General features: G+C 42.7%; 1 protein-coding gene across 4 annotated transcripts in view; it reads right to left on the bottom strand.

Moving 5' to 3' along the window:
* MAPRE2 (microtubule associated protein RP/EB family member 2) overlaps positions 1-12,362 on the bottom strand; it is a 92,730-nt gene that overhangs the window by 12,562 nt on the left and 67,806 nt on the right. For all 4 annotated transcript variants that reach the window (XM_021386715.1, XM_021386718.1, XM_021386714.1 and 1 more), the window contains 2 exons: positions 11,904-12,117; positions 989-1,128 (listed from right to left, as the gene is read on the bottom strand). In XM_021386715.1, coding sequence (XP_021242390.1) covers positions 989-1,128; positions 11,904-12,117 — 354 coding nt within the window. The remainder of the gene's footprint in view (positions 1-988; positions 1,129-11,903; positions 12,118-12,362) is intronic.

Genomic DNA, 12,362 nt, shown 5'->3' with positions numbered 1-12,362 from the left:
GCAGTACGCTGTGTTTGGGATGTGGCTGTCCATCACCACCTTAGGCACAAAGCAGTAACAAAGAATTTGCAGTCAGTGCCCAAACAAACTAAGATCTCTGCTGCTCAGGTCAATGGAAGTCTGAAACTGAAATGACCTTAATTGTGGAAAATTATACTTAATCCAGAATAATGACTTTCTGTATGCGGCTGCCAAGCAGCTCTTGCTGTAAAATATGAGGCTTTTCCTTTCTGTATTCCCCTGACAAATACAGCAGTCAGGTCTCATTTATACAAGTGGCCTTGACACCATCAACAGCACGGTCTTGAGCCAGACACAGGTATTTATTCCTGTCCAGTGGAGACTACTCTTGTGTGCCCAGGAATGACAGAGCCAAATAGCAGAAATAAAAATCAAGCCTTTACTTTCTTAACACCGAAGAAATTCTGAAATTTTATAATGTTGCAGAACACTATTTATTAAGTATTTTCACAAAGGTAGACCCATTTTTAAATGAGAAAGGCTTATTTCCTCCTGAATGCTTTCATTCCAGAAAGCAGGGCGCAATGAGCTAGTCTCAGTTCAGCTGCAATTCTCTAACACCCTGCTATTACAAACAGGCTTGTTTTCTGCACAACATATTAAAATGATTTATTTCAAATCTGTAACACACAAGAGCAAAGACACTGTTGGACTTTTTCCTATCCAAGTGAAGTAAAAGATATATTTCAAAATCTAATTAATAAAACCATCTGTAATAAAGCTCTCATACTTCAGCAAGACTCACCTGGCATTCCTAAGATTCCCTTTCAAAGGTACTGGCACAATACCAGTCATCTCTGGTAAATGCTGTTTTTAACAATAAATCTCTTTTTCTTCCCAGCTGGGCTATTCAAATCTTTTGTACCTTCATAATTCTGGAGGATTTCATTCTACAGAGGGCAATATTAGATTTCATGCCCGTCTGTGACAATGAACACATCTAATTTTATGCCTCAAGTAAATTTACCTGTTCGCTGAGCTGTATGACTTGAGTTTCCAAATCTTTATCTGATTTGGATGCTGAGCTGCTCGGTGCAGCTTTTTTTGCTGAAGATGGACGAGAAGGTGTTGATCCCGGTTTAGAAGCTGGACTGGATTTAGCAGCACCTAAAAAGTACAATCAATAAATAGCAATCAAAATTTATCCCCGGGATAAATACATCGCTATTAACCTGACGCTGAAATGAATGTATCTCACTTGCCGACAGCCATTCTCACCATTACTTCAGTGGAAATGGTTCCAGCGCTTTACCACAGAAAAGGAAAACAAATTTCCATCAGTTTTACTTTGACCTTATTACTGAGAGGGAAGCAGCTCAAACTAAAACACATGAAAACCAGACTAGGAGTATCAAGTTCCCTTAGCTGTCGGCAACTTTCAGCTTTTAAAAACAGCGCTGTTAAGAGACAATTCCCTTAGCCCAACGCTCGGTGTACCTATCTAACTTCAGCCCCCTGGAGAAAGATGCACTCGGAATAAACTCAGCTAAACCATCCCCACACTTTCCTTGTTGTTCCTATAAACCATCCCTGTGACGAGGGCACGGAGATTCAGACAGTGTGAGCAGAACTAAATCCATCAGTGAACTCATGGTTGCCATGGTGACTGAGCGATCCCTTTTGATCTGCTTAGGCTTCACTATTTGTTTCTAATGATTCGCGCAGCAGAGCTGACAGAGCACAGTGCAATTTCTCCACCAGGAGAAACCAGCAGCTAACACGTTGCACAGGCAGCCCTTTCCATGAAGAAGCCTTGCAGCCTCTTCACGCCCCTCAGCAGGCCCCTCAGGCCCTGCCCTGCCAGAGCTGGTCCCTCCTGCTCTGCACCCAGCCTTCCACTTTGTCCCAGTGCTACCAGCACTTCGCTCCCCTCACAGTCTTCTCCTCATTTCTGCCCGCTGGAAATGGATTTCAGAAGGAGTCAGCACCATCCTTGCTTGGGCTAAGGACACAGAGAAAAGCCCTGGCCCTCTCTCCAACCTCTTTTATTTGATTCACTAAGCAAGTATGTGTCAGGAGTCTTGCTTTGCAGCACCCACACTTATTGCCGGCTCTTCTGAAGAGCCAGCCACGGATGTACAGACACGCTTATGGGCTCCACGGCCTTCTTTTACCATCAGCTGCCCTTGGTTCTGAATTCTGGGACACACAAAGCCCAAAGGCCTGCTGAGCTCCGAGTTTGCAGTTCACCATGGCTGGAGGGCCGAGCTTCAGCTTTCTCAGGAGCCTGAACCCCAATCTCCCACCCGACACCCAGCCAGCTGCCCCCCCATAAGGCTACTCCAATTGTGACGCATACCAAAACATTCCACGTTGCCATTTTCAGAACACGTCTCCCATGTACAACAACGCTTCAATAGAGCAATGCGTTGGTACTGGTGTTCTATGAAGGCACTGCTAGTAAGAAGTCACAGAGAGGCAGGGTGAAGGAGGACAGGGAGAAGGAAGACAGGGAGAAGGAAGACTTGCGACACTGCCTACGCAATTGAGTCATAGCGACCGTGCTGTCTCACTGACCCAGACCTGCATGCAGTGGTTCCGTGGAGGAGCTGACAAACGATGAGAAAATGCAGCAGCAATGGTTACTTAATCCAGCTAATCCTTCTAATTACACAAACTCACCTCTAGCAGATTTTGGATGCCAGTACACAGACTTGTTAAAACTGGGAAAATTCTATGTTGTCTATGTGCCCGAAATTACGCTGCTTTTCCCATCACACTTAGAATAAATCATTTGCGGAAAAGCACTAAAAATGCCAAGATATTTTGTTGCTATTTATTTCCATGGGCGATCTCATAAAATTTAGCATCCTGCCTGCATAACGCTTTTTCCAGGTTCAGTCCATATTTCAGCTAACTCAAACAGACTGCGTAAGAAAGGGATTGTTAAGGTGCTTTCAAAGCCAGGAAAATTAATTTTATTTGGATTAGCAGGTAAACAGAAGAAAATAGGCGTCAAAATATGCAAGGTAAACACATGAAGGAAATAACCACTCTCATTACGGAATTCTAGTGGGGCACGAAGCTTTTTAATGAATACTTCCATCCCATGCAATTAAGTTCTTACTGTATTCCACACATGCAGGAAGCAGTTCAGCTGAGAACTGAATGCTCTAAACAAGGTGTGGTCATTCAGACATGAAACCTCAGCTGGGCAGTGCTGCTTCCCTCTGCTCACTGCCATTCTTCTACACCAAGGCAGCGCTGGACTTCCTCACTAGGTGCCTACCCACGAGCAGAAGACAGGCTGCTCAGCTTTGCAGGGCAGCACTCCTCAGCCCAGCAGCTATGCATGGTTTCCCCTCAGAGGCCACGGTGCATGACCCAAGCAAGGCAGGCTGTGCAGCCCCTGTGCGGTGCTCCCTTTCATAACGGAAAGCCCTGTGAAGAGAGCTAATTCTGTGTAGGCACGGATCACAAAAAGCTGAATTCTTAAGGAGACATACCTTTTTCACCTGCATAGAGATTTAAGGACAGAGCAAATGCTAACTCTGAACCACCAGACTTTCTCTCCAATTTGCAGCTGAGGCACCCTCCCAAAGCACACAGAGCAAGCTCACATCACTGCTGTCTGCAGGCTGGATAGTACCAAATACATCAATACATCGCATTGTGTTCTGCCCTTTGAAAGCTACAAAGCCTTCTGGATTTCTACAGCGCAGTGATACTAAGCTTTACATAGTCCAGACAAATCAAAGGAAATGGACTTTTCTCCCCTCCTCAGGATCAGCTCTGAAATGAACACGATATTCCAATTCCAGTAACACACTTAAAAGCCAGCTAAATAATCTGAGCCTTTCAGACAGTATCGGTGACAGCTGGGTAGAACTTAATTGCAACAGAGAATGCCTAGGGTTTTCTAATTAAAAATTTCCTGGAGAAGGAAAGGAAAAAAAAAAAAAAGAAAAATCTTTAATGCGCATTTATTCTAAAATATCAGCTTCGGAATCAGCTCAGAGGTAAGCTTCCCATTTCTAACAGAAGCTTAATTTCATAAAAGAATTAAAAGACACTGCTTGATAAGAGTTGTGCAAAGTGCTTGAGACAGCCAAATACCTTAATGGAGATGAAAGATTTTAATAGACATTAATAACTTTGCTACTGAGCACCGCAGTGACCCTGCAGTCAATTAGTGCAAGAGTGGAATAACTCCTAATTTGTTGCTCAGAGGAGCTAGATAATTCGAGCAGTTCTAATTCCATCCAACATCACAACTTCCATGGAAATATTTTTTGTCCATCTACAAAAAAAACTCATACTGGTAGTAATTATGCATTCAGTAAGACTTTTCAGACATCCCACATTACCAATGTCACAACGAAACAGGTTTTTTTTTTTTGTTGTTTGGACAGCATTCCTTGAAGTCCTATTTCCATTTTCTGAGAGAGCACAATATCTCACACAAATATTTTACATACAAAATGCATTCTTATCAGCTTTTTTCATGGAACACTGAGAGAACTGCACTGTAATAATGTCATAAATGTTACCTATTACTGATTCCTTCCCATGTTTTCTGTCGATGTTCAAAGAAAAGTGCAGAGTCCTGCACCAGTCAGGAAAAGCCCTACACCCCAAAACATGTTGGGGGCCAAATGTCTCAAAAGCCCCATGGCAGAAAAAGTCCTGTGGGTCCTGGTGGACACCAAGTTGTATGTAACTCAGCATTGCGTCCTCACAGCAAGGAGGACGACAGTCGTCTGAGCTGCATTTGGAAGAGCATTGCCAGCAGGTCAAGAGAGCCGATCCATCCCCTCTACTCAGCACTGGTGAGGCAGCATCTGGAGAGCTGGGTCCAGTTCTGGCCCCCCAGTACAAGAGAGATCTGGACATACTGGAGAGAGTCCAACAAAGGGCCACAGAGATGACGAAGGGCCTGGAGCATCTCCTCTATGAGAGAGGCTGAGAGAGGCGTGCCCTTTCAGCCTGGAGAGGGGAAGGCTCAGGGGGATTTCATCAATGTGTATACACCTGATGGGGGAGAGTTAAGGTGACAGACAGGCATTTCGCAATGGTGCTTATGGCAAGATGAAGCACTCATAAACTGAAATATAACAAACTGTATTTAAATACCAGGAGCACTTCTGTGCTGTGCAGGTGACGGAGCACTGGCACAGGCTGCCCAGAGGCTGTGTGTGGAGTCTCCTCCTTGGAGACCTTCAGCAGCTGCCTGGACTTGGGCCTGGGCCCCTGCTCTGGTGTCCCTGTTGGAGCAGGGAGTGGGTCAGAGGAATACAGAGGGCCCTGCCAGCTTCCACCACATTGCAAAAACTTCTATCACAGCATGCTCAAGAGAAGTGTGACCAGCAGGCCAAGGGAGGTGATTCTGCCCCTCTACTCTGCTCTCCTGAGATCCCACCTGGAGTACTGCGTCCAATTCTGGGGCCCCCAGCACAAGAAGGACACAAAGCTGCTGGAGCGGGTCCCTAGGAGGGCCATGAAGATGATCAGAGGGCTGGAGCACCTCCCATACAAGGACAGGATGAGAGAGCTGGGGCTCTTCAGCCTGGAGAAGAGAAGGCTCTGAGGAGACCTTATAGCAGCCTTCCAGTACCTGAAGGGGGCCTACAGGAAAGATGGGGAGGGACTTTTTATGAGGGTAGGTTGTGACAGGACAAGAGGAAACGGTTTTTAACTGGAAGAGGGTAGATTTAGACTGGATATTAGGAGGAAATTCTTTACTGTGGGAGTGGTGAGACACTGGAACAGGATGCCCAGCGAGGCTGTGGATGCCCCCTCCCTGGAAGCATTCAAGGCCAGGCTGGATGGGGCTTTGAGCAACCTGGAATAGAGGGAGGTGTCCTGGCTTATAACAGAGGGGTTGGAACTAGATGATCTTAAAGGTCCTTCCAACCCAAACCATTCTGATTCTATGATGCTCTGATTTGAGGTCAATACAGGGTTAAATAAGAACATTTTTAAAGCAGTATTGCAGATCCATCAATTAGCACCTGGATAACTTTTTGTTCCTACCTGTGTAACAGGTAAAAATGCAGAGATGGGAACAATAAGTGAACTTTAGCACCGTTTCTAAAGACACATTATTGTGTCCTCGTTCTTAAATAAATCAGATGAAACAATTCTGAAACGCATTGCAGTTTTCTAACTGTAATCCTCCAGAAACAATTACTAGTCAGTAACCCAGCTTACTATTGTTTTTTTGCTAAATATCAAAAAGAAAGATGTACACTTCCAAAATATAAAGCACAAAATGTTGGCACCATGTACATTTTGGGTACAAAGCCAGACTTCGAATTCCAGGTCACTTTACATTGCAAGTGTGGTCTTGCAGACAAGACCCATTTAATGCTTAGAGATGATTTTTCCTTGAAGCTATATGAGTAATTAGTATGCTGTTAAATATTTATGTAGAGTTTCAAGGGAACACGTGCATGATTGCAGTGTGGACGTGCGTGAGAACAGTGTGGAGAGCAGTGGAAGCCCTGAGCGAGCAAGACTTGGCTGAGCCCCTCGCAGCTATTGCTTCAATTGAATGGGGAACCATTTGAGCTGTATCTTCAAATTAAAAAACTGAAATGTTAATTTCAAATTGTAAAGCTTCCTAAAATGAATATTACTGACTCATGCCACAGAAGAATACACAAACCCACTAAAAGGCCGCAGAGCTAGCAATTTATTTACAAACTAAAATATCAGCCCATTTAAAACAAATGAGTGAGAACAGTAAGCAAATTAATATTCACACATGCTTATTGTTACGGCTACGCTGGGATGCAAGAAAGTCTTCCATTTAGGGATGCTTAATGGCACAAGTGATGACAACTGATGCTTAATGGGAGTGAAATGACCTCAGTCAAACCAGCTTTCAGCATCCTGATACGCTGAAGCGCAGCACCCAGTTACTTCATGGTACTGACTTCCCTAAGTTGTGGCAGGACTCCTCTTCCCTCAGCTCTCCACACTGCCACCACTGCTGGCTCCAGCACAGTCTGATGAGCCCTGCACTGCCAGGGAACTGGCAAGGAGAAGTCTGTACAAACGCCTGACAATGGAATACCCACAAATTTCAACGAAGCCACCCAAGAGAGAACATACAATGCGATCTACTGGCTAGATGAAAGTTTTGTTTATGGCATGACCGCCCACATTCATCTATAAGAGAAGGAGATTTGATAAACAGGAACTAACCACAGCCCTCTCTTCATCACAAACTGTATCTTTAAATATAAAACAACCAACATGGTAAAAAAAAAAAAAAAAAGTCAGCTGAAACCCCTATTTTCTCCAGAAAATTCTTCAAGCATGCAAGCACTCCAGTTAATGAAAGCATTTCACATTAGGCCTAAGAGAAGAAAACATTTTAAAATGTAAGGTCCTCCCAGAAAGAAAACAAAAGAAAAAAATCCTATGATTTATACGATTCTGTAACTCCCTGGTTAGCTACAAGGAAATGATCCCAAAAGGAAAAAAAAAGGAAAAAAAAAAGAAAACAGCCCTTGCTCCTGCACTGCAAGCAGTGTTGCTATGTGGTCTCATTTCTCTGCCTCAGTGGCTTTAAAAATTAAACCCTCCTGATGTGGATAGGAGAGGTCTGTCTGCCTGAAGGCTGAGCCGTTTCCCTCTCCACCTCGCACACGCTGTTCCTATGGGGCAGCACGCTCCCCTGGCCTCACATGAACCAGGCACAAAAGCATTTTCAGTTGTCGCCTTACAGCTCTTCCTACCTCCAGCTCTACAGCAATGTGCCACGATGGACAGGGTTACCCTCGGAAATACCAACTGCCTGCAACGTGGGGAGAAAGGCAGCGTGTTTTGGTGGAAAGCAAAGAAAAATGCATCAGGATTAGCTCTTCATTTCCCCAGGATGCTTAATCATACCACTAACTGCTACAATGCTACAAAGATTGCCTTTGTTGAATATATTTATTCCTCAAAATTCATTTAGAGCACTTTTGTCATAGCAGCGTATACCATTTCCCCACAGAATATTGGCATTTTTCTTGCATAACTGGCTCTTTGACAGCATACATATATATATATATAGCATCCATGCACAAACAGTTCATTCTGCCCTGGTTATTTTCCCTGTCATAGCATGATTATTTTTAGCCCTCATGTGATCCTCCAGTATTTTCCAGTTCTGCTTTAGTCATCCTGCTCTCACAGAATATTTCAAACTAAAAAGTCCAGCAGCCTTCAGTTCTAAGGACCTCCTGCCTTTTTAGCTTATACATAAATAATTAATTTCATTAAGTTGTCTTCTACTCATGCATTTTTGACACTCCACACCCATACAAAAAGCTCTGATACACAGGAAACCTTACATAAGCCACTAAGCTAAAACCCTGACAACTGGATCAAAATTTTCAATTTGATCAGATGAAGCTTTTCTGCTTTTTTTTTTTCCTGAGAGGATTAGAGCCGGCACAAAGAACAACACGCTAATATTTTAATCCCTTACAATAATTGTGATTCTACATCTGTAGGCTGTTTACCATTGCATAGAGGATAGCAGGGGGCTGCAGGACACCTAAAGGTTCAGGGCGGGCAGATGGCATCCTATCCGAAAGCAGCTGTGGCCCTCCTGGCAGAGAGCCCACGCTGGTGGGCTGTGCTGTGGGTTCAACCCCCAGAGGATGAAATCATGTTCATCTGCCAGCCGGGAGCTGCGTTTACCTGGCACTCCTTGCTGTATCTGCTGCTTCTAGAAGAAATATATGCGTGTTCCGAAGTCATCTTTCCCTCACAGCACTGCCAGCCCTGCAGCAAATCGGCTCTGTCTCTTGAGAAAGACAGGCAGCATGAGGGTAGTACATATGATTAGATGGAGGAGCTGTTTATGCTGCCCTTATGAGCTGCATTCTCCTTGGCCTGCCTGACTCACCAGTCAGAGTGCCTTCCAAAGGGGTATGGAAGGGGCTGTTGGTGTACTCACCAATAAATACAAAAAATCGGTGTTTTCGCACTTCTCAGGTTCTGCTTTGCGTTAACATCATTTTATAAAATGAAATGAAGACCACACTTGGCATCTGCAGAGATAATAGGCATATGCCACTTTGCGGTACAGAAAGCAGCTATCAGATATGGTGGGTCTGTCGAGCTTTAGAGTCAGATTAAAACACCAAAAATAATCCTAACTCACTACAGCTACCTTTTAGGGTAAGCTTTCCAAGAAGTCCTTAGGGATTTGACCGCTTTTTTGGTAACTGAGTGACATTATCCTTGTCTATCTCTGAAAATACAGTGTTAGAACTCTAGTTACGAATCATTAAGGAGATTAACATCCCCTAAATCACTCCAAAACAAAGATCTGGCAAAGGGCACTGGAATAGCTGCTGTGGGACAACACGAATCATCTGAACACATATGGAATTGCTAGCAGCTAAATACATTATTCCCTTAAAATATTTGATCAATTTGAATCATATATTCAATCAATTTGGAATAGGCTTATCTAAAGGTCAGTGACAAAACAAAAATACAATGTGAGTAGGTGCCCATAAGTCTACTTTCTCCTGATACTGAACAAAAGATACATACCTGTCTACCGCACACAGTTTAAAAACTTCTATACGATGTTAAAAGATCTGCTAGTTCCTTTATACCACTATTGCATTTTTTGTTTTGTTAGTGATTTGAAATCTATTACAATTTCAAAGCTTCAGTGTTAAAATAAAGCGAGCAACAACAACAAAAAAGGCAAGATACTGTGGCAGTCTGCTACTGATGTTGGCAAGTTCTTGCTGAGTTGGTGTAAGAGGTTATTATATCAAACAGCCCACAATGTTTTCTACTCCCATAACAAAGTCAAGTTGAACTGTGAAGTTTAGCTGTGCCCCAAAACCTCAGCCACTTTGCTGAAGTCCCATGGCTGTAGAATAACAAGTAGTTGGCATTAAAGTTATAGATAACCATTTAAATGATGCCATCTGATGTTACACTTATTCATGGGCATATATTCTCTCTTCATGACTGTACTACCGCAGAAGATGAAACTTAGTATGGAGTGAGGAATTCTTCAACTGCTGCAGAACTCAGTAGACCTCATCTTTTGGGTTTTTTTTTAATATAAATGGTTAAGCTTGTTTTACTCACATGAGTATGGTTCCTGTAACCTCTGTAAAGAATATTCCTTCATTTCCAGTAAAGCGTGCATTTGCATGCTTGTAATAAACCTATGGCTGGCACTTAACTGTTCTACAATGCAAGCAGCAATAAAAGCTAGAATTCTTATTTCACCTAGCATCACATAATGCCTACAGCCCTTTTCCCTGGCTCAACACAAATTAAACTAGTGTCCTGCCTATCCTAAATCTGGACAATAAATGTTTAAATTAATGAGGAAGGAAGCTTTCCATGAAAAAGAAAACTTCCATGGCCAAAGAACATTGACAAAAAACCATCACATATCTCAGTTGTCCTACTCCATATAGAAGGCATGTGGCATGCTCTTGTACAGCCAGTAAAGGGACAGGAGATCACTGCATTATCATCCAAATTGACTGGCTTCTTCCATCCCAGCAACTATTCTACTTCTATAGGATTGTGACTTCCACAGCTTTAACTTGAATGACACATTCGTGACTTAAGTAAAAACAGACCACTGGCAAGAAGGATCAACAAGCACGGTAAATTCTGTACTTAATAAACGTGTATTTTCCAATTTATCAAATGGACTGCATGATGCCTACTTGGGTTTTTTGTTTTCGGAGGCAGTGCAAGGCAGCACATGGGAAATTATAGCATACCAAGCCCTAGAATTCAAAAGCTTAGATACAAAATGATGCAAGAACAAAGTCATGAAAAAACAACAGAGAGAATAAAACGACAAACAAACAAACACTTTAGAATCTCAGAGCAGGACTGCCCAGCTATTAGGTGCTCAGCTTCCTGGGAGTGCTAAGGAGATGAAGGCAGTCAGCCAAGTATGCCCACCTTTGACGTCAGAAGTGGTCAGAGCAGATTGCTGAAATCTGGGTATGATTCCAGAGTTTAAGCCAGTCTAAATCTGAGGTTGCCTGATACCTGCCCCTTCCCTTTTGCCAGAAGTGGTGGACAACTGAGCCAATGAGAAGATAGGCCATGGAATTACGTCAGCTGAAAATTAATTGTTATTTGAGGACTGATTTAGCATGAATAAGACAAACTCAGGACACACCAGTAAAGAAATTAAGTGCGCGCGCATGCATGTTTCTGTATGCACAAATCTACACATCTGCAGCCAACTAACCCTGGCACCACTTGTTTAGTGGTTACTTAAAAAAAATAAAAATAAATCTCTATATACCTGCTCTTCTGTTCACTTAACTCACAGTTACCAAGAAAAATGGCATTGCTGAGTGACCAGTAGTGCTCATATTAGATAAACACCAAAGACCAGGCCTAGCTGTTCACTCCTCTTGCAGAAAGACAAAGCAAAATTTCAGAAAACAGATGTATCTTCAAGAAAGAGCAATGGCTGCTATGTTGCTCACTTACAAGACTGAGCTGTAAGCTGCACAAAGCACAGATCATTATTATTATTTGCTTTCTGGACAGCATTTATGATTTAGCACCATGAAAAAAATAATTAAAAAAAATTCATTGTTATAAATTTCCTGTTCTTAAAATCACATACACACACTACAGTCAGTGATGACAGTCCTAAATGTCTTTTTCTTCATCAGAAGATACCACTAGAGTTCACAACTCTTATACCAAGGGTTCAGTGGAGGACATCTCAGAGCTGACAGGACTGGGTGAAACTAGAACACACCACAGGAAGTTAATTTCTGACATGACAGATGCTAAGCCTATGACAACACAGAAAGAATAGCTCACGCACGCAAGGTGCTAATTTCTAACTAGTATTTAGGTAAAACTAGTCACAGATTATGATCATCTGCAGAAACAAAAATAGAATTCTTGAAGACACAACATACCTGCAGTAGGAGAGTTTGCATGGTGGGACTTTTTGGGCAGATTAAAGATTTGTTCACCAGGATCTGGTGGGGGAAGAGCATCTTGGCCTTGTCGAGCTTCCACAGGATCATACTCCTTCCCATCATAGTTAGCATCAAAGAACTTCTTAAACCACTGAATGAAATCTAAGTTGTCTTGGAAGCGCCCTTTGACCAGTTTTTCCACTGGAATTACCTGAAAGGTAGGATAAAGTTTCCAATAATAACCCATTCACATTTTTAAATTAAAAAATACATACATAAGAATTTGGAAAAAAAAATACTTATCTTATAATTCATTCAGTATATATTCCTCTGCCGTTGTTTTCCTCCTAACAGCAAATTATGCTGGAATTACAAGTGGTCTTAATAAGAAGAAAAAATGAAGGCCCAGCCTTTGAGGTGGCTATATGCAAGCCTTCATAACCACTCTTCCACAGA

Source organism: Numida meleagris, chromosome 2 (assembly GCF_002078875.1).
Source record: "Numida meleagris isolate 19003 breed g44 Domestic line chromosome 2, NumMel1.0, whole genome shotgun sequence".
NCBI lineage: Eukaryota > Metazoa > Chordata > Aves > Galliformes > Numididae > Numida > Numida meleagris.
This window is presented reverse-complemented; position numbering and strand designations above follow the sequence as displayed.